This window comes from Haliotis cracherodii, unplaced genomic scaffold (assembly GCF_022045235.1).
Source record: "Haliotis cracherodii isolate W230 unplaced genomic scaffold, xgHalCrac1.p SCAF_4, whole genome shotgun sequence".
In the NCBI taxonomy this organism is placed as follows: Eukaryota; Metazoa; Mollusca; class Gastropoda; order Lepetellida; family Haliotidae; genus Haliotis; species Haliotis cracherodii.
In genome coordinates, this window is record NW_027266297.1 from 38,865,199 (window position 1) to 38,888,110 (window position 22,912).

Below are 22,912 nucleotides of genomic sequence, written 5' to 3' on the forward strand. Positions count from 1 at the left end.
TTTATTTGATGTTAATTTCATCATTACCTTGTGATTTCTGAGTAGACTCTCATTCACCAGAGTGGATGTTGGCTCTAGTTGTCTTCAGACATCAGAACTGAGAAATTAGCTATCTCCAGAAGAAACAACACTAACTTTTTACGATGACTTGTATCATGATATATTGTCAAAATAACGTATTTACTTAATCACAGAGTACAAAGATATATCGTACAAAGGAGTAAACATTGTCTACTTCATGGTAACATTACTACAACAACAACAAAATTATACCAATGGATGCGGTACTAGAGTTAATTTTCTGGAGATTGTTTGTGTGTTTTAAAATTGAAGGATGAAACTGTGAGCAGACTCTGTAAGAGTGTCCCTAGTTTTAACCAACCTTCTTTTAACACACTATTAACACATGATTCTATCTTTTGGTGCCATTTGTTAAATTATCATTTTATAGCTTTTTCACATCTTTGATTGTCATTATCCTGGATGTTTGGTCAATTCTTTCACAGAGATCTGTCAAAATTACCTAAACTTCGCCCAGATCTTTTGCAATTTCAAAATCAGAATACCTTCCACACAGAGACATAACAATTATCAAAACTATGATGAAAATACGTCTTCAAACTAAATACAATAATCATGAAAATGTCCTGCAAGCGGCCCAAAAGACATTCACTCCGTGACATCCTCGCAGGAAATGGAACCCTAGTCCTCTCTGGACAGGACACAACAGTGGCAGATGCTGATTGTCTGGAAAATGTACAAATGCGTACATTAATGTTTCCTTGCTGGATACATTGAAATGAATAGCATAACTGAGCCTGTTCTATACTACTTTCTGAGGAACCACCTGTTTCTCGAACATGAAACTATAACTTAAACCTACATGGAACACCCATAATGAAGAAACTACAATCTACATTTTGATGGAATGCCAAAGCCACGTTTACAGAGATAACCTCAAATTCAGAGAGTTAATATATGAGGCAATATTCTGTCTGGTAAAATGGGTAGTAACCCTTTCATTTTTTCGTAGTTAGAAATGAAAGGGAATGAAATATGCAATATAATGCCTCTAAATTATTCAAAATAATTTAAGCTCACCTGCTGGATTTCCGTTTCAATTTTAACAGTTATGTATAAAACAATCAATGCACACACGTTTGCGTGACTCCGTGTCAAGATGAAAGACATCTTGATAACGCTATTGATGGATGTTGCAGCATTGACTCTGACCGGGGAGCTGGAAGTGTACATGAACGACGACCCTGAGGGGGAAGACATTGAGGTGAAGCTATCAAAGGAAGTCGAGAAGATAGAAACCTCCCTGTGGAAAACTGTGTTCCATAACACCCAGTTTACTGCTTACCGCTATGAGGTAAATGAATTTGTTTGTTTTGTTATTTTTGTTATAACCTGGACTGAATAGTTGTTTAACTGTATGGAAATCCTGCGTTGACGAATGAGTGAGTGAGTGAATTAGGTACACGTTACGTTGTACAGTATTTCAGTTGCATCTCCGCGTGATAGCCTGATGTGGGGAGGATGTGATGCAGGTGTTGAATGTTTACCTCCATGGGGAAACCCACGAGCACGGCTATGGTACGGGAAGTCTAGGATTCGAACCTATAATGATGAGTATCTGGTACGCCCAATGCAAGTAACTCTGCTCAGAATAATAAATCTATATGGACGATCATAAATGGTAATTATTAAAACCATTGGAAGGTTTCTTGACAACTTCTTTAAATAAAAGCAGCAAACCCTTTCCACAATAAAAAAGTCCTATGCTTAAAGCGGAGTCCAATGTTTAATTCCGACTATATCATAGGCATCTGTTAATGAATCATTATGAACTAGTTATGATAACAGGTGTTAGCGAAAGGGTGAGCTTATCCTGCTCCTTCAGTTGCATTAAACCATTCCAAAAGAATCCCTTTAAAGCACATTTGTCAAAGGTCAAGACAAATGCATTAAAAATTCATTAGCCTGAAAGGAGTATATAAGTGATCATAAACTGGACGAAGAAATACCTCCATCGTCAATGTCCACTCCCACTGTCATTCCCCAGAAACACCAATGCCTATTGTTTCCAAAAAAAGTTGGGGCGGTCGCTTAGCCTAGTTGTTAAAGCATTGGCTCGAGACTCCGAAGACCCAGGTTCGTTTCCCGAAATGGGTAGAATGTGTGAAGCCCATTTCTGGTGTCCACCGCCGTGATATTGCTGGAATATTGCTAAAAGCGGCGCAAAACCATACTCAGTCACTCAAACAAAAGTTATTCTTAAGAAATTCATGAAGCCTCCAATTTGTCCAATGATACAGGAGCTGCTTCAGGTGTTGTCGGAGTTACGCCTGATGGTACAGAATACCTACAAAGAAAACCCCGGCGTGTGTTATCTCACTTCTCTCAGTGTGTTCAAAGCGTACTGCAGGATGAGGCTTCATCCAAACAACCTCATTGGCAAGACGAAACATTTGGTCCTTGTGATGGCCAAATGTGCTTATGAAAAGGTGATTAAGAAAAATAGCCTTGCCAGGATGTTGAAACATTTCAATAAATACCATATACAAATAATTAATGGTTGTTAAAGTTGGCTAAAAGATACATTTAACTGCAATCAGATAATGTTCAACCTTTACGATAAAAGTGTACATCTTCTTTGTAATGTGTAATACTACCATCCAAAGTTGGTACAAATTTCTACATATTTCGCAGGGGCTATATGCAGCTGCTGGAAAGATGGCGAAAGTCGGTATGTTTTTTAAACGGCATAGCTGGCCTACACAGTCTCTGAGGATTGAATAATATATTGTGGTCTGGTCCAAAATAATCTACCAATGCAATATGATAAAACACGTAGTACATAAATGTGAGTTATTCTACCTAACCATGATATCAATCTGGGATAGGGACTTTCACGTCAATTTGTTGTTTAATGCCGCACACAGTAATATTCTTTTAAGACGTCAGCCTTCAAATAATCAAAGTTGGGTCTGACAAACCAGTGATTTATATTATGAGCAACTTGAAAGTAGATGACTATTCAGTAAACTAATTTTGACATATCTCTCCAATCTCAGATGTAAAAAAGATACTTCAATTCAGTGTCGATGCTGGAGGCAAATATCATGTTTCATCTTATCTGATATAACGACTTATCCGTTACTCAGCATCCTATTGATTGTTATACGAGGCGCTGTACTCACTCACTCACTCACTCGCATAATGATGAAAAAAGAATCCAACTGATATCAACGTAAGCTGAAGTCATATATCGATGAACATAAACTGCAATATATAAGTAAATTATATACTGGTAAACATATATTATATGATGGTCAACAATCTGGTATATGGCTTGTTGCAGCTGCGGAGGTTTACTTTGACATGGATGACAGTGATGCTCTAGATGTGTGGTCAAAGTGCTGTCACAACCGTGGGGACATGAGGCTGGCAGTTCAGTGTGCGGAACTGGCGCTCGCCTCCTGTGTAATGATCATATTTCATCCTTACAGAATATCTTGTCTTTTAACTTCTTGTTGGTACACCATTTGTATACCCATTTGACATTGTAAAAACTACATCTGGTTGACAATTTAGTACTGTTGCATTGTTTGTCCTTTACAAAATATGTAATCATTAAGTCCCTTTGGTTTGCACTGAGTCTTGGTCAGGATATTGTTTGACTTGTCCAGCTTTCTGGCCTCACCTTAATGAACACATATGATATGTTTTCAGCAGGACACATTTGGAGATGAGAAACGCCGTCTTCAGAAATACTTAGATTCCTTGCGCCAAGAAAGCCAAATGGCTTCACATCCTCATCCTACACCTGAAGCACACCCAGAATGGCTCCAAGGCCAAAACGTTTTGCACAACGCACTGAAGGTAGGGAATGTCTTTCAAACACGTATTTGATTAAAAAAAAAAGAACTAAACAGCCTAGCCCCAAATAGATTGTAGCTATAAGACCACCCGACTGAAAGGCCGAAAACTGCTCTTATCCTCCTGTTCATGACATAATTGCTTTAAATCTTACAAAATATAATTGAAACATAATTACCTATAAATGTATTATTCTTGAATATTTTTAATCAAACAACAATGGTATTAGACATTCTAAGGAATGTTGCTACATTATCAAACATATCTGCCTCAATCACAATAGGAATCAAAACAGCACATTTGAAAGGAAAGTATGCTACATTGATACATACATAACCTCAATAATTAAACGCATAACAAGACTTCAGTAAGAGAAATTTACTGTACATCTAAACATTTGTTGTTTGATGACATATTGCAAAGAGGGCAACACTGGACACGTGTTTGAATTGAAGACATCAGAAGGAATTGACAAAGACCAACTCAATATCTCGTGTGTTCATCATTAGTCTGGCACCTTTTGTCATGGACATTTTAGATTGTGCAGAATGTAACAGTTACAGATAACACTGTTGCGCGAGGCGAAGCAGTATTCCTCCCATGGGTGTTCTTGAGGTCACAAGAGGACCTGTAGAAAAACTGAATGCTGTTTTGCATTGTAGTGTTGATAGATGACGTTGGTATTGTTATAGTGGTCAAAAGTTTCGCTCATCACGCCAAAGACCCTGGTTCGATTCCCGACATCGTTAATGTGTGAAGCCCATTTCTGGTGTCCCCCGCCATGATATTGCTGGAATATCAATAAAATCGTGGCAAAACCATACTCACTCACTCAAAATTGGAACATAAGATAATTTCTTCACGATAGCTTTGGGACCTTACGTTGCAGGCTTATGCCACCAGTGTGGGAGATTTTGACCCACACCCTCAAACCACAACTGCCACAAGAAAGTATGAAAAAAAATGTTCCTGGATCCTCTCCTTTTTTTATCTAGGTTCATTTAAAAATATCTGGTTTTGCCGATGTAGCTGATCTAGTCTCCATACAAATTTCCAGGCTTCCGTGCATGATAATAACTAATACTGATTAAAGAGAAGAAATTCATCTAAATGATAAAATATATGTTGTCATTTTTCTTGATGTGAAATACATCTAGCTACTGCTGATGAACCTATTTTCTTTCGCTCGTAGTCACAGCAAGAAAAGGCACAGAAAGTGAAAGCTGAACATAAGAAAAAGAAATACAAAACGAAAGGTAAGTTGCATGCATGTCTTGTTGCTGATCACTTATGATGGCATGATGTATTGCTAAAAAATCCAGATATATTAATCTGTATCATTCATCTACATTAACATAATTTTGCATTATGTGGCGCATGATTTGCTCAAATCTATGTGTTTATATCTAAATCTTTCAGTGTAAAAAAATGAATATTCAGTGGGAATTGTTTAAGAAGATATACCATCAAATATTTTTTCAGCCATACCAAAAACAAGGTTATCACAAAATACTGCACAAGACAAGATGCCCCATTCAGACTTGACTCTTAAGGCTATTCAGCAGGTCATGCCAGCTAAACCCCAAACATACCGTCCATATGCAGCCCAGAGACACCATGAGGAAATAATGATAGAGGTTGATCCCTGGGAAGAGCTAGGCGGAGAAGATGGAGAAGGGTTAGATCCTCCACCAGAGGCATCCTTTGACTGGTCTGAATCTGAATCGGAAGAGGAAGAAGTTCATAAAGATGATGCTCAAGAAGAAAGAGTGAGAAAAACATGGTTTGAAGAAAGTCAGGAGTTGTATGCTAAAGGAGGGGAAGAGGATGAACTTGTTACTGGAGAAGGGTTAGAAATTAACTACATTCGTAAGCCTCCACAAACAGGACGGGGTTTGCGGTATCACCAACTGAAGGACAAGGCTAAACTAAAAGATATATTGGCCACCGACCCAGAAAGGTACAAGAGGTGTCGTATAGAACTGGATGGTCCTCATCGAGCTACCTGTAAAGTTTTGGAGGCTGAACAGAAGAATCACAAAATAGAGATTCATGGTCGTGGAAAATGTGGCCAAACATTCAACAATGATGAAGTTGTGGTTGAAATCTTGAACCCAGAAAATGACAATAGTGACACAGTCTTTGGAAGAGTTGTTGGTACTCTCAGCAGCAAGTTTCAAGATTTGGACTTTCCACTGCTAGCATGTAGCAACAATCCAAAGGAGGTGGATGTAATGCATCCATTGTGTAGAAGTGTTCCAAAAATCTATATCTGGACTGGAAGAACGAGAGAGAACCATCAAGAACATAAATACAGAATTGATGTCTACAAAATTGGTCACAAAAGAAAACTTGAGTTTGATAAATATTTCGACATTTTGCCGAATAAAAGAGGCCAATATGTGTTTCTGGTTGTATTTCTAACATGGCTTCCTCAACACACATATCCAAAAGGTGCTGTTCTAAGGGTTTTAGATTGTGGAGGGGACTATGCTTCAGGCCTCAATGTCCTGAAGCAACAGTTTCGAGTACCAACTTATTACACAAAGGCAACAGTTACACATGTAGAAGAGTTACTAAAGGATGACAAACTATCTGTAAAAGGATATAATGATTTGACAGAACAAAGTGTTTTTACTATTGACCCCCCACATGCAAAAGACCTTGATGATGCCCTGAGTATATGGGAAACAGGAGACAACTTTGTGGTTGGTGTCCACATTGCCGATGTTGCTGCTGTTGTCAGGAAGGGTGATCCTGTGGACAAGGAGGCTCAGCAGAGAGCTACAACCTTCTATCCATCGTCAAACTGGAGAAGTCACAACATGCTGCCTGAACCACTAAGCCAGGAAAAGCTGAGCTTATTACCTGACAAGAAGAGACAAGTCCTTTCTGTGTTGTTTGTTCTTGATGGCAATGGACTGGATCTTGAAAAACCTGTTGTGAAGAAACACATCATTCGATCTTGTCGCAAGTTTTCATATGACGAGGCACAGCTGATTATAGATGGAAAATATGATGATGTCAGCTGTCCTGATCACCTCAAAGACTGTATCAAACAGCTTCACAAACTGTCACAGAAAATTCGTTCAAAACGTTTGAAGAACTCCCGATTCAATGTGCCATTCGAGGATCCGAGATTGCTTGACGTTGAAACACTCCTACGTGCTTTGGAGGCTCATGCTCTGGTTGAAGAATTCATGATAAAAGCCAATCGGTTTATAGCGTCATGGTTGATGGAACATAACAGAGCCTGTGTTCCTCTTCGGTGTCAAGATCCTCCGCCAGAAGAAGAGTTGGAGAAATGGATTCAAGAAGAAGCACATATCATGGACTTGCTTGTTACACTGCAGGGAAAAAACATTCAGGACAAGACAATAGTCAATGTTGACAAACAGTGTAAGACGTCGACTGATCATAGAACAAAGTATGTCACAGTTCAAAGGAATGTCTGGGGGAAAATACTTGAAGCAGTCAGGGAAAAGGATCTGCAGACAGTGCGAGGTCTTCTTTGTTGTGATCAGCTACACCCCTTACAGTGTCTTGCTACTAGTCACTGGCTTGACATTATGGAATCTGCTGTGTACAAATGTTCTGGGTATGGCACAGGGAAGGATCTGCAGCACTACTCTCTGAATATCCAGCCATACACTCACTTTACATCGCCTATACGAAGGTATGTTGATCTTATCAACCATCGTCTGGTACATGCTGTACTTGAAAAACGGAATACACCTCCGTACACAGTAGAAGAGATGAACTCTCTTTGCTCAGATGTCACCGAAGCGTGCAGGAGACAACGACGTTTTGGTAGAGCATCTAAAGGTGTCAAGCAGGCTGAACAGTTGGCCACAGCACCAATGGTGTTTGATGCTGTTGTTGATTCAGTGTGTGATAGTCAGGTCACACTATGTATACCATCACTGAAAAAGATGACCCGCAGAAGCAAAGAACTGCAATTCAAGCTGCTGGATTTCTGCAGAAGACCTGAAGAAAGATGGTGCCCAGACATTAACAAGACGAGTGTACGTGGGGCCTGGAACAAGAGAATTTATGGGGTAGTGACGCCAAGGGGCCGTCAGGAAACGAATGCTTCACAATCAAGCAACACACAAGGGGCAGAGGAAGTGACAATTGACTCAAACATGCACACAGTACACATTCAAATATCTGATTTTGCCAAACTGTTGAAGGCTGTTTTTGAGAAGCCTGATAGGATTAGTAGTGTAACAAGAACCCTATCTCCAAAAGGAGAACACTGCTATCTGAATGGAACAGGGGTCCAAAAGGTGGTAGCTGATTGTTGTGAGACATGGAACATAAACCACCACTGCAGATTTGGCTTCAATTTCAGCCCAGGTCAGATGTTGAGAGTGCAGATGCATGCTACTGCTGATCAGGGATCGCTCACACCATATGTACAGATGTTCCAGGTGTGTGAAGACCTGAATCTTTGCCTAAGTCATTGGCATGATCCTGTTGACACCTTTGCCAAGTATGTCAAGAGATCTGTCAGAAATTGTGAATTCACATCAACAAAGGATTATCAAAGGACATGGCTACCACTTGTAGAAATGGAATCAGCCACTGGAGCTGTTGGTAGTGAGGGAACGATCATCTTAAAATATCTAAATGTGAGATTGGAGAGGAAAGATTATCTGATATATGGCTGCTTTTCCTTGGACTCTGCGTTTTGTGATGCATGCACAATTGAGATAGATGGGAAGACCTTTGAGGCCATACAGAAATTGAAAACTGGCGAGTCATCATTTGATGACATTCCTAAACACGGATCTCTGGAATATATTTGTATTCGATATACCCCAAATGATTACCAAAAGAAGAGCTGTATATTTGAAGATTCGTGTGTCTGGATAGGACATGCTGTTATTAAGAAGATTAGAAAAGACATCAAATCCCCATGTGATGATCATGGACAGATCAGAACAACATTCCAGTTGATGCCCAACTCTATTCCTCCTCCTCAACACTTACTAGGAATAGAATTTTCAGCATTGGTAGAAATCATCTTCAAAAGTGAAGTTGACAGGTACAAAGTGACTCACGTATTTCACAAGAAGCCACTAGCCCCTTTGCAAAAGAAATACTGATATTATCATAGATAATTAGTAAGGTTAAGATAACAGTTGGGGGTTACATGTTTTTGTAAATAGGTGTATGCATACGTCTATCTATGCTCTAGTTATAAAAGTGAAGCTGACTTAATAAAATCATTCAATTAATGATAAATCTTTATGAACCACGACATTGCATTCAGACTTCAATGCAACAATTTTTCAAAACATCATTTTCCTATGTTTAAATTCAATAAATAATATTGAATACTGAAATAATGGGATCTAGTTGTGTCTCCAGGAGATGTGAGCAGATGCTGAGGCGTCTACAGGACAATGAAGACAGCAATTTGGCAACAAGCATTGCTCTGAGGTTGGAGAGAAGGCCTCTAAGTAATCATTTTTTACCTTTTGTTTTAGTAGAGTGAGAGTTACCAACTTTGGTCTGAAAACTAAGAAAAGAAAACATACATTCATTTCGATAACAGAAAATGAATATATTTTGCAATTTGAATCAATTTCTGTAGAATTATCATATTATATTTCAGTATTGCAAAACAATTTCTAAATTCGCCATTTATTTAAAGATGGAGTAAAATAGAGTGTCAATGAGCACGATATGCATATTAAGTCCAGGATATGTCTTAATGATGGCATGAATACTGATGATAAAAAAACCTACATAAATCGGTAATTATTGTTTTCACAATCACAGGCGACGTTCGGCTTCAAGTGTGCAAGAAGAGTCCATGTGATATTCTTCCAGGGGAACTGGTTGGTTCTGGCTACATGCCTCCCACCAACGAGAACCAGAAGAAAGCTATCATGAGGGCTCTAGTAGAACGCTTCAGTCTCATACAGGGTCCACCGGGTACGTAAACAGATTTGTCAGTACTTTGGATGCAATATTTGGGTAGGCCCGGTCGGGTAGCCTAGTGGTTAAAGCGTTCGCTCGTCACGGAAAAGACCCGGGTTCGATGACTGACATGGGTACAATGTGTGAAGCCCATTTCTGGTGTCCCTCGCCGTAATATTGCTGGAATATTACTAAAAACGGCGTGAAATCATACTCACTCACTCACCCCAATACTTGGGTGCATTGAGTTTAACCTCGCAGTTAATACTAGTACTGTTAAGGTACATCAAAATATACTTTGAACATAACAGAATCACACGTAAATTATGTCTACGTCGATTTGAGCAGTATTTAAGTTATTCCACAGTGTGTACGTTTGTGTGGGGAAAGCCCAAGTGATGCAGGTAGTAAATATTTACCATTTTGTTTAAGCCCAATAGCAATGGTATGCCAATGGTTCATATTCTTGAGTAATAATGATTTGAAACATGTCAAAATTCACTTTGATATGTTGATATGCCCTGGAACTGGTTACCTATATTTTTCTCAATTTATACATTGGAAAGGCACCGGCAAGACGTACACAGGTTTGAAGCTGGTCTATTTGTTCAACAAAATCAACAAGGAAATGCACAGCAAGGGTTATGACAAGGAACAGAGGCAAATCCTCTTCTGTGGACCTTCAAACAAGTCTGTTGACCTTGTTGCCAGTAGGTATATTCATGTTATCTGAGATAAGAGTAAACTAATAAGAAAGTGGAGACATGTTGAAAGTGGTGTTTCTAAACAAAAGTGAAGTAGACTGAAGGAGGGACTGTTTCAAGATTCTATTTAAATTTGACCGCCGCTGACACCATAGATTTTACTAATGTCTTCTATACAAACATTATTGACATTCGATATCATTCTTCCATGGACGTCTTCCAAATGGCCCTGGGGAATTATTTTGCCACATTTTATGAAAGGTCAAAGTCAAGGTGGTAGCATTTTGAGACTCTTGGAGGAAATTCCCGTGACTGGATTGTTTCTATTTTTGCAAGTACTTGCAAACACCTCTAGTTGTTGACATCACATTTTTTCCCAGAGTACCTCATGCAGAAGCTTGGAAATCAGTGTCCGAAAATCTTACGGATGTATGGAAAGACAATAAGAAACCAAGACTTTCCAATACCAAAGCGTGACTTCATCTCAAAAAGAAGTACAAGGGGCCTCAAATCCGATGTTGACCTGAGAAGCATCACCCTGCATTATGTCATCAGACAGAAGGGAAAACCGTATGCTGAGAGGATTAATGAATATGATGCTACGTTTGCAAAAGATCCAAAGGGAGTAAGATTTGTTTTAAACAACTTCTTATCTCTTCTACTGATTGATTTCATATAATGTTTGTAGATATAAATTGAATGGCCATATTTCTTAATGTTCACATTTCCTAAGTGATTCTCTCTGAATTAAGCTGATACTGACCACAGAATACAGATGTAGATGACATTTGTGGGGTTTGGCTTAGACTTATCATATCTCATTTCATGAGACGAACGTCAGCGTGAGGGACATAAAAAGCTTCAATCATCTCGTTGGAAAAGCCGAGGAAGAAGAACTGCGGATATGCGACGTGATCTTGTGCACTTGCGGAGTCTCTGGGAGCACAAAGCTTACAAAGCCAACTCGGATTTTCCAGTGTATTATCGATGAAAGTGCCATGTGCCCAGAACCACAGAGTATGATCCCGATTGTTGCTACTGAGGCGGAGCAGGTGGTGCTGATCGGGGACCACCAGCAGCTGAGGCCAATTGTTAAGTCTACCCATGCTGCACAGTTGGGGCTAGATCAGTCTTTGTTTGAAAGATACAAAGATGAGGCATCTTTCCTCAACATCCAGTACAGAATGGTGAGGAATTCACATTGCATCCAACACAGACATGAAATATCATTTGATCAGAGTTAGAAATGGTTAGTTATAATTTTATCCTTTAAAAAAGTTTCAATTTCAGTAAAATTCGGATAATTTCGTCATGAGCAATATACATTAAATGACAATAAATAATATAATATGATGTATTTCAGCATCCAAAGATATGCAAGTTCCCATCTGATCAGTTCTACGATGCAAAGTTAATAACCGGACCAGATCGGTTTGAAGAGGCCCGTTGGTACATTGCCCCTGGGCAAGAGCTGTCCATTTGGCCTGAGAAGACCAACCCCAAGGTGTTTTGCCACGTGGATGGTGAGGAAACGACACTCACTGTGTCCACAGAAGAGGGCAATGAACAGTCCAAGTCTAACATGAAAGAAGTAGAAAAAGTTGTAAGTAGGCGCTTTACACGAATATCTATCTAACATCACAATTATCAGTACTTCTGCCAAAACTACAGACAGACGTATCGAAACATTATTACTTTACAATACATACTGCTGCTCAAACAACATGATTTATCACTATGCATGTTTCCTATATGTAATGAGAAGAAACAGGAACCATGTATATTTCGGTTACTTTCCAGGTGGATGTGTTCCTGTACCTTGTGAAGACTGAGAGGATTCAGCCCAAGAACATCAATGTGATGTCACAGTACAATGCGCAGCGCCATGCCATCAAGGAGAAACTGGATCTCGCTGGTCCGTTTGATCATTTAAATGTCCAGACAGTTGTTGCTAGTCAGGGTAAGATACAGCAGTATTCGTAATTGGTGAATGAGTGGATTGAATAATTGTTTAATAAAATCAAGGACTGTCAGTTCTATGCTGGTGGAAAACTAAAAGTCAGCAACAAAATGATGTCCGATGAAATTCCTTATTTTGACTTGTATCATGTGTTCCCGTGTCTTGTTCAGCTGAACAATTCACTTGGGTGTGCATGTGTTTGTAACGGGTGCCACCGTTAGGCGGGAGTCGCAAACACTTTGTGTCATCACTATTTGATAGTGATTCAAAGATACTGTCACAGTGTGACTTAACTGCACTCTGGACAACGCAATGTTAAAGAATTATAGCTTCTGAACAACAACCCTTTTTGTACAGTATCGTTTAGGAAATCTGAACTATTTTAACATGATGTAATCCATGCGTAACGGCGGTCAGTTGAACCATTGTCTAACACAGCATTTCACATTATGACATTTATAGCCTTAATCCATTTTCCCCGGGCCGTGTCTGTAATCACATCCATAAGCCCCATGTCAAGGGCAACGCTATTGTCTCTTTGTCTGTCTATTGTTGTCCAATAGTGTATATATATGTTTACATCTTTACTGTTAGTTAGTCTGGTATTCCGACAGCACCTGTATGTACAGCCGCGAGTAGGATACGCCTGCTTGCTGGACTTCACTTGTACTTGTTGAGTTGGAATCTCCGCTCGACATATTTCTAATTGTATTTTGTTTTATTGCCGACTAAAAAAAGTTTGGACTCAACGTATTCTTCGTCTTCAATCTGAGCTAATTTCCCCTTCAACACATGCGCGTTGACAATACTACTCATAATATAGTGGAGTCGCGCAATAGACTCTGCTTGATAGTCTGCTCTTGTGATTATGAAAATATATTTTTTTGTTTTTGTCAATTTTATTTCCGTTTAGGGTGTTTGTATTTGGATTGCCTCTTTGTAAAAACATGTGCTGCATTCACAGCTATGTCCTGCAAACATAAATTTCTTTTGGATATAGAAAGAGTTTTGTTCCATATTTTTAGATGTTTATTTGTTCTGACAGACTAAGTAATTGGTGTGCACCAACATAAGCAGGATGACTAAGGGGCATTTTGTGCCACCCTTTACTTGACATCTGGAAGTCTTGGTAGGATGGTCTGTACACGTTTCCAACCATCAAGTTGTGGAATAATGTATGTTTTCAAGATGTTTTTCACGAACTTTTGAAATCAAATCATCTTCATGGAATTACTAATCTCTCATCTTAATCCTCAGGGGGTGAGTGGGACTATGTGATCTTCAGCACGGTGAGGTCGCTTCCTCATTACAAGATAGAGAGTAACCCAACACGTGGCTGGTGCAAACACAACCTGGGCTTCATCACTGATGCTAACCAAATCAACGTATCTCTCACTCGAGCCAGAAAAGGACTGATCATCATTGGTAATATAATATCAAAATGACTATAAATATAATTTTTCAGAGCATGTGTTATTTGAAAACTATTCGATGTTGTTTCGATTAAATTATTAGAAGTAGATACGAACCAATAACGTTATTTTGCTTCTGTACCGTGTGAATGTCACATCGTACCAAGCAAAGAAAGAATATTTAATATTGTATAAACTGCTGTAATACGAGTTATGTGCCTTGGGACCCGTGAAGATCCGGGGTAGAATAGGTCTTCAGCAACACATGCTTGCTGTAAGAGGTGACTATGCTTGTCGTTAGCGGCGACTAACGGGATCGGGTGGTCAGGATGGCTGACTTGGTTGATGCATGTCATCGTATCCGAATTGCGTGGATCGATGCTCATGATGTCAATCACTGGATTGTCTGGTCTAGACTCGATTATTAACAGACCGCCGTCATATAGCTTGAATTTTGCTGAGTATGGCGTTAAACAACAAACAAACAAACAAACAAACGATGTGCCTTGGGTCTTCTCGGTGACCATGTATTATCCGTACATGCTGTCCATAGTCGTGCATGCACAACATTATCACATGAATCGGGGCGATCGGGTAGCCTAGTGGTTAAAGCGTTCGCTCGTCACACCGAAGACCCGGGTTCGATTCCCGACATGGGTACAATCTGTGAAGACCATTTCTGGTGTCCCCTGCCGTGATATTGCTGGAATATTGCTAAAAGCGGCGTAAAACCATACTCAGTCAGTCAGTCAGTCACATGAATCAGTATACATGTTTTCAGAGTCACGAGTATGAATAGCTCTATTAAATAAGATGCACTAATGTGTCATGCAGGAAATTCCAAGTTGCTTCGTTGTGATCCGGTATGGGCGAAGCTCTTGAGCAAGTACAGTGAAGCGGGGGAGAAGTGTTTTGTGCAGGCGGCTGACTTTCCCCCTCCAGTGCGAGCCAGGGGGCGAAACAGGGGGACTCCACGTCTTGGCATGTCAGGAGTTCTGCCGAGACCTGTTTGACGTAGGTGTAGTACTCTTCCATTTCAATCTCGATAAATAATATCGTATGAATAAAGAAAAGAATTGTTTTATTACCATCTCAATCTTAACACTGCACAGAGACATGACGCGTTATATAAGTATCATGCATTTTATGCAGTAATGAAATGTTATCTTGACTAAGGGTGACTTTCCAGTGCACGCGTACTGTTCCAGTAGTATCGCAATAATTTTGGAAAGTTATTGCGATATTATTGCAATATATAGGTTCATCTATTGCAATATAGGAGGACAGGTATCCCTCACGTCCTCTTTTTCATCGGCATGATGACAAAGTGTAACACGTAACACGGCGCCCAGTCACGACGATCTGATCGATAATCAAGCTCACTATTGCAATAAAACGGGTTTTACCCCGCGAAATGCATCAACTCACTTGGTCACCTTGATTAAAAACATGAGCAAATTTGCAAAATATCTAATGAAGCCCAGTTTGTGGTACACGTGCTTTGCAAATCCTGAAGTCGACCGAAATCTGCACATTGAAATACGTGTTGCTTACGAACCGGATATCTAGTTCGTTGAGCGATTTTGATTGGACTATGCATCGACTCGTTCGTCCAGCCAAAACTCCAAAATACCAGCCTAGTTCGTTAAGGGTGGAAACTGGACTTTTATAGTCAGTTAACGCCCTTGCCTCGGGTAGATGTAACTCGTTGTAATCATAACTTGGTGTAACGTTCTTGTTATGACATCTTGCACGATTACACTGTATTACATACCCTTGATGTGTGATATTGTCGCATTTTTTGCTTTGACAAGGTTTAACAATTACACAGAGTTATAAGTTATTGCTATGTCAAAAACATGATTGGGACAATTGGGATAAATGATGCTTGAAGCATCAAGGCAAGGCTCTTGACCTTATATGCTGTCAAGTCTCATTGTTAGAACCTTCAGGGGTCACACGCAGCACTGTCGACCCGCTAAGATTCCGGGGTAGAATAGGTCTTCAGCAACCCATGCTTGCTGTAAAAGGCGACTATGCTTGTCGTAAAAGGCGACTAACGTGATCGGGTGGTCAGGCACGCTGACTTGGTTGATGCATGTCATCGGTCCCAATTGCGTGGATCGATGCTCATGATATCAATCAATGGATTGTCTGGTCCAGACTCGATTATTTACAGACCGCCGTCATATAGCTGGAATATTGCTGAGTGCAGCGTTAAACAAACAACTAACCAACTAACGCAGCACTGTCCATCGTCCATCCATAAGGTTTGGCGTGATGTATGGTCGTTGGTTCGAATCCCACATTCGCTTCTTTGTTTGTTTCCGTACCTCCTTGTTTCACGACAATAGACTTTCTTTCCTTGTTAAACTCGCCAAATGATCACAACCTTGAGTCCCTTGAAGTTCCGGGTTAGAATTGGTCTTCAGCAACCAATGCTTGTCATCAGGGGCGACTAACGGGTTCGGGTGGTCTGGCTCGCTGATTTTGTTGATGCATGTCATCGTACCCCAATTGCGTAGATCGATGCTCATGATGTCAATCACTGGATTAACTGGTCCAGATTCGATTATTTTTAGCTGGAATATTGCTGTGTGCGGCGTTAAACAACAAACAAACAATCATGTAGTTCATTATGTGTCTTGGTGTTTAGTGAATTGTTTTCTATGACAGCATCAGTTGTGTAGCAACCAGTCTATCCATCTTGACGGCACATAAAGTTAAATAGTAGGCATTAATTAACATGTGGAGACACGTTATTTTGACACCGTTCGTCTCGTTGAACTTCTTCAACCACTGTTTCAGAGGAGCCTGTCTACGTGTGTGAGAAGACCGACAGCTCCTGCTAGGGCGTGTCTCAAATACATCTGGATACATCTGCGACATCACACAGAAGCTTTGTCATCTTCAGATGTATCTGGTTGTGAAGCTGTAGATGTAGATACTGTAAATACGGTTGCCCTATACATATGTAAATACATGTATGTACGTAACCATCAATAACCCTTCTATAGATGATGTTTTCTGTACAGGTTATTTATGGACATGGTGTGGTATTTTTCTCGTACATGCCCACATTTTAGCATCATCCTATGCAACAACTATACATGTTACTACTGATTTCCTGCCCTATTTGTTTATATCTATACCATGCATCGCACTGTTTATTAACGACTATATGTTTATAATGGACATATTAATGTATGTATACATAATGCTTACAATGAGTGTGTATCATCACTATGTCATAGAGATTCACAAATCAATGCTCATGATATAGTCAGAATCGTACAATGTTCTCTGCTTTTAGCAGAAATGTCTAATGATTATGGAAAGAGTGTTGTCGCTTTTATTATGTTCACACTTTAAGCCACGTCGGCAGTATTTTAGCAATAGTGTGAATACGTGTACATATTTATTCTAACCAAATTTAAATGTTTTTGTTCTAAAGATGTTATTTTTATACTTTTGTTAGTGTCAGTTTCTTATTTCAACTGTTAGAACTATTTGTTCCTATTATTTGTGCATTAATAGTATTATTTAATAGATGACCTTTGGGCCTGTATTTTACACATGTAGAAATGCACATAGCGTGTATTGTTAACACGAGACAATGACAGTATGTGTACGCCTGGAAACAAGTAAGCAACAACCGTTTAACATTGTCATATATCCCGTGTGTGTGCGTGCGCGCGTGTGTGTTTGTGTGTGTGTGTGCGTGCGTGCGTGCGTGCGCGCGCGTGTTTGTGTGTGTGTGCGTGCGTGCGTGCGCGCGCGCATGTGTGTGCGTGTGTTTACAATGAGTGGGTTTCGCGAACACCTGGTAACATCAATATTTGATGTAGTTGGAATCGTACAATGGACTCTGTTTTAACAGATATTTCTTATGAGCATGATCTTTTTGTCGCTTTTATTTCCGTTTGAGGTGTTTGTACTTGGAATGTCCCTTGTGATAGGATGTGCGGCAGCTTCGTCTATCTTTTACCCAATCTTTAGATTATGATTATATATTGATAGAAACTATCCCAGTCTGTAGAATGTGGAGTTGACGTGTTCATTCCACCTCTTTGTTATTTCTTCAGTGCGATGTTTCAGTACTAAGATGTGCTAGTAACCAAGTGCATCCAGAAATCAACTCGTTCGCCTTTGATTCTACAGCTTCTAAAATGTCACTGAAATATATTTTCCCGAACATGAGGAATTCATAATACACCCAATACAATCCATAAATGGTCATGGATATGTACATGTTTTCTTTAATGTTTCGATATAGCAATCACTCCACCCATGTCATGTAAACTGACGGGCAACAGAGGGTATATGGTGGCTAAAATGAAACAGACAAGAAATGGTTATTCGATGGTGATGTATTTGATACGGGTGTCATAGTTTGCAGTGTTTCGGCGATTTTTTGCAGCCTAGTAACGTTAGTAAGTAATCTTATTTTCAAGGGTATACTTTCTTTTGCCCGGCCGTTTACTCCATGTTCTGCCCAAACTAGATTATAGATAGAAAGTATTGACGAGAGATACCAACATGTTCAAACATTCTCTCGATCTGCACTAATGCTGTGTCCAAACAGATGGGAATATGTTATATTTGTATGTACAATAGCGACACTCTGAGGCTAGTTGATTATCACTATGGCTTTGCCAACATGGTTTCATTGAAGTATCTAATAATGTGACAGCAAAATTTATTAAACGCTAACTTAATATCTTTACTTTGGTCTTAAATCGATCAGTTTTACTACTTCGTTAATTTATGAGACAATACAAGGAAGCCCAATAAATTATAATGTTATTTAAATCCGCGCCAACATGATAGAGTTTCTTTCCCCATTCACTGTAAATAGTTTCAACACTTCCTGCACTGTTCAACTAATATTCGCTGAAACAAGTCATGTCCATCAGCGACAGATGTAGAAGGGCTTGACCAATGACAACAATGAGTGTGTATCATCACTATGTCATAGAGATTCACAAATCAATGGTTATGTTATAGTCTGAATCGTACAATGTTCTCTGCTTTTAGCAGAGATGTCTAATGATTATGGAAAGAGTGTTGTGGCTTTAATTTAGTTCACACTTTAAGCCACGTCGGCAGTACTTTAGCAATAGTGTGAATACGTGTACATATTTATTCTAACCATAGTGAACAAATTTAAATGTTTTTGTTCTAAAGATATTATTTTTATACTTTTGTAAGTGTCAGTTTCTTATTTCAAATGTTAGAACTATTTGTTCCTATTATTTGTGCATTAATAGTATTATTTGATATATGACCTTTTATGCCTGTATTTTACACATGTAGAAATGCGCATAGCGTGTATTGTAACACCAGACAATGACAGTATGTGTACACCTGGCAACAATTAAGCAACAACCGTTTAATATTGTCATATATCCCATGTGTGTGCGTGCGTGCGTGCGTGCGTGCGTGCGTGCGTTCGTGCGTGCGTGCGAGCGTGATGTAACTACTTGATACATCTCCATACAGCATTGATCCAAGGTACATACATGTCTACAAGGATTCTGTATGTTTCTCCAGATGATCGCAAGTACTGACTCATTACTATGTGGGGCTAAGGGAAAGAGCAATGGAAAGGAAGTATAATCATTATTGCAGGATAAGATGGCTATTTCATATGGAAATATTGGGTTGGCGATGCTGAACTTTTTTCCAGGTGTATATCCTACTGTAGTGTTAGTGTCTTGACAATCCTATTATGTTGAACTCTGTTAGTTAATGCGACATCACACGGAAGGTTGAATGATGAGAGTTATATAACACCAGGTGTGCCTTTTAAGACTTTTTTTTTTAGTGTGTTGTACAAAACAAGACAAAAGTAGCTCTAAGCTCAGTTACCTCCCATGAACCAGGACGCTATTGTCACGTGCTGATGCAAATTGTATGAAAGTATATAGTACGACAGATCACCTGACATTGTCGTTTACAGTGAGTGTGGCATGTTCCCACAATCAACGCTTATAACAGTATAATCATAGTTGTAATATTGCTAGAACATTTAACTTTACGGTGTAAGTCACGCCTCTAAAAGTATGTTTTTTTCTCGATGCCTAGGTATATGAAGGATATTTTAGGCAGCGATATAGGGTATATGTATATACACATCAAGGTAAAGGTTGGTCAGATAGTCTCAGATACATAAAGGTAAATTATAGCTTGTCCATATACAAATCATTCACGTGTGAACAAGGACACTGATATATTTTCATATATTTGTTACATTTTCATATATATATATTATATTTTCATATTTTTATTTCTCTCTCTCACTCTTGAAAATTGTATTTGACCAAAACATTCCAAGTGTTATCAAAACCTTACTACGCTGAAAACAGTCGCCGAAACACTGCAAACTTAAGGGTCAAAACACAAATATGATACCAGTATCAAATATATCGCCATCAAATAAGCATTCTTGTTTGTTTCGATTTTTTGCCAGCATCTAAAATGGATATACTAGTACTTAATTTTGCCCGGTAGTTAATAGGGTCTTTATATAAGCCTTTTCCCCTGGACAACCACCATGTATCTTCTCATGAACGACAGTGTCCCTATTCCATGCAGGGGTCACTTCGGTCCTCGTCCACCTATACAGGACTTTGGTATTGATCTGTCACTTAAACATGACATAACTCTCAGTATTTATAGCCATGGACCCGTGAAGATTCCGGGGTAGAATAGGTCTTCAGCAACCCATGCTTGCCGTAAAAGGTGGCTATGCTTGTCGTAAAAGGCGACTAACGGGATCGGGTGGTCAAGCTCACTGACTTGGTTGACGCATGTCATCGATCCCAATTGTCAGGATCGATGCTGATGATATTAATCACTGGATTGTCTGGTCCAGACTCGATTATTTACAGACTGCCGTCATATAGCTGGAATATTGCTGAGTTCGGCGTTAAACAACAAACCAACAACAACAACAATTTATAGCTATGGCGTATGTCCAGGCTTCTGTCTCTGCTGTTGTTCTTCGGGTTTTTTAATACCATGTTGTACTACCAGGTGTACAAAGATGTATGATGTTTATTCAAAACGTATCAGCTGTGTTCCATGTAGCTCGTTCCGCGTACCCATGTACTCACCGAACTCCATATCTGTCATATGGTGAAGTCCATGTTATATCTACTGTTGTGTCTTGGCGTTGTATTCCTGTGTGGCATAAAACTCAAATACTGACCAAAGATTTTTTACCATTCAGCAGAGTGTGATATTGTGAATGTGTTATATTGTACCGGCTTGTATCATATACCTTGTTTATTAACGATACAATCAACACAACAGAGCAGCTTTAGTTTTATGTATGCAAATCCCGGCAGCTTTCACTGAAGTGTCAAACCATTGCTATATTTTCAAACTGACAGTGGTTTTGTGATAAGCAGGATTTTACGCCGCTTCTATCATTTCCGAAGTATGCAGCCAAAACACAAATGGATTGTTGTATGGAGTCCGGCTGTAACCTCTTGTTTGTTTTGCTTGTTTGTTTATTTGTTTGTTACTTAATTATGCTTCAAGCAATATTCCAGCTACAACATAGTGACCTGTAAGTACTATAATCTACACCAAATACACTGGGCAATTTTCCAGCAATATCATGTCGGGGGACACCAGAAATGGGCTTCACACAATGTACCAATGTCGGGAAACGCACCTGGGTCTTTGGCGTGACGAGCGAACGGTTTAACCACTAGGCTGCCCGACCGCCCCCGCGTCGTCGGGATGCCTGACAGCGATGAGCCAAGTCGGATCACTATCCATTTGGTCGTTTTTTACGGCAAGCATAGGTTGCTGGGGTCTTATTCTAAACTCAGAATCACCCCGGGGGTAACTCCCGATAAGATAACACACAGGAAGGGATTAATATACATGTGTTATATTATATGTAAATTGAAAATGGTATTTTTGTGAGTGAAATGACGACATGTCTCATGACATGAGAGTGGTTTGTGTTTCTACATGGTCTTACTCTGCTTAGGGAAAAAACTTCTGAATATTCACCGTTGGGTGATTACTGCTAATCTACTTTAATACAAAGTACAGTGCTTCGCCAATCCGGAAATGTTACATTCCAAACGATATCATTGGCATATATGGTAATGAAATCGCCTGAATTATAAAGGTTTAACTGTTCAACCCTTAATGTCTTTTATAGATCCGGTTTGTAATAAAGAAGCAGATTTTAATCCATTTAAATCCGTCCTATATTATGTTTTTGTGACATTTTAGTGAGTGAGTGTTTGAAGGGAAGCCGTGCCCCTGTTCAAGCTATACTTAATAGCTACATGGTTTGTTGCTATTTAGATTATGGAATGAGTGAGGTGCGTTTAATGCCGTTTTAGCAGACAGTCTTCCAGTTATATTACAGCCTGTCAGCTTGTGGGAGGAAAACCCAAAGTGATGCAGGTGTCAAACGTTTACCACTTCGGTGAAATCCACGCACAGATTTGAGATGTGAAAATGTTGAGTTATAACATTCCCTGGGTGACGTGTATATTAGTTCCATGATAGCAATATATATACGTTTATTACATGAGTAATGCAAGACAACATGTCCTTGGTACTTTACGTACAGAAGACGGTTGTACAGTTGACATTGATGAATTTCTTAACCGACATATATTAACAGCGAAAGGGTATTCTTGTTGGTACTTGACATTAATGTATTAAATCTATCTTTATTTGAATATCTAGCAATAAGACAAATGCAACATTTATGGATTTCTTGTCTTAAGAAATTCACATGTATGTTCTTTAGATACATAGAAGAAGACATTAGGTCGGGCGTTGTTTTGTTGGAAAATGAAGTTCTCTTGTTGCATGAAGGGAAGGACGTGTGGCCGAAGATTCTCATCCATGTAACGTTGAGACGTTAAGTTCCCCAGAACTTTCACCAAGTCTGGTCTATCAGTGTAGGAGATGGCTGCCCACATCATCACACTACCACCACCAAATCTGTCCACTTCCTGTATGCAGTTTCGTGCAAAACA

General features: G+C 39.4%; 1 protein-coding gene and 1 pseudogene across 2 annotated transcripts in view; both read left to right on the top strand.

Moving 5' to 3' along the window:
- Positions 1–22,089, top strand: part of LOC139478412 (3'-5' exoribonuclease HELZ2-like) — a 32,617-nt gene extending 10,528 nt beyond the window's left edge. For both annotated transcript variants that reach the window (XM_071260858.1, XM_071260859.1), the window contains exons 6-22: positions 1,221–1,375; positions 2,322–2,510; positions 2,716–2,752; positions 3,368–3,489; positions 3,739–3,888; positions 5,078–5,141; positions 5,368–8,935; positions 9,262–9,353; positions 9,676–9,831; positions 10,383–10,526; positions 10,901–11,145; positions 11,351–11,707; positions 11,884–12,123; positions 12,321–12,480; positions 13,738–13,905; positions 14,727–14,906; positions 16,701–22,089. In XM_071260858.1, the coding sequence (XP_071116959.1) occupies positions 1,221–1,375; positions 2,322–2,510; positions 2,716–2,752; positions 3,368–3,489; positions 3,739–3,888; positions 5,078–5,141; positions 5,368–8,935; positions 9,262–9,353; positions 9,676–9,831; positions 10,383–10,526; positions 10,901–11,145; positions 11,351–11,707; positions 11,884–12,123; positions 12,321–12,480; positions 13,738–13,905; positions 14,727–14,905 (6,026 nt within the window). In that variant the 3' untranslated portion in view covers position 14,906; positions 16,701–22,089. The remainder of the gene's footprint in view (positions 1–1,220; positions 1,376–2,321; positions 2,511–2,715; positions 2,753–3,367; positions 3,490–3,738; positions 3,889–5,077; positions 5,142–5,367; positions 8,936–9,261; positions 9,354–9,675; positions 9,832–10,382; positions 10,527–10,900; positions 11,146–11,350; positions 11,708–11,883; positions 12,124–12,320; positions 12,481–13,737; positions 13,906–14,726; positions 14,907–16,700) is intronic.
- LOC139479410 (uncharacterized) overlaps positions 1–22,912 on the top strand; it is a 151,853-nt pseudogene that overhangs the window by 92,807 nt on the left and 36,134 nt on the right.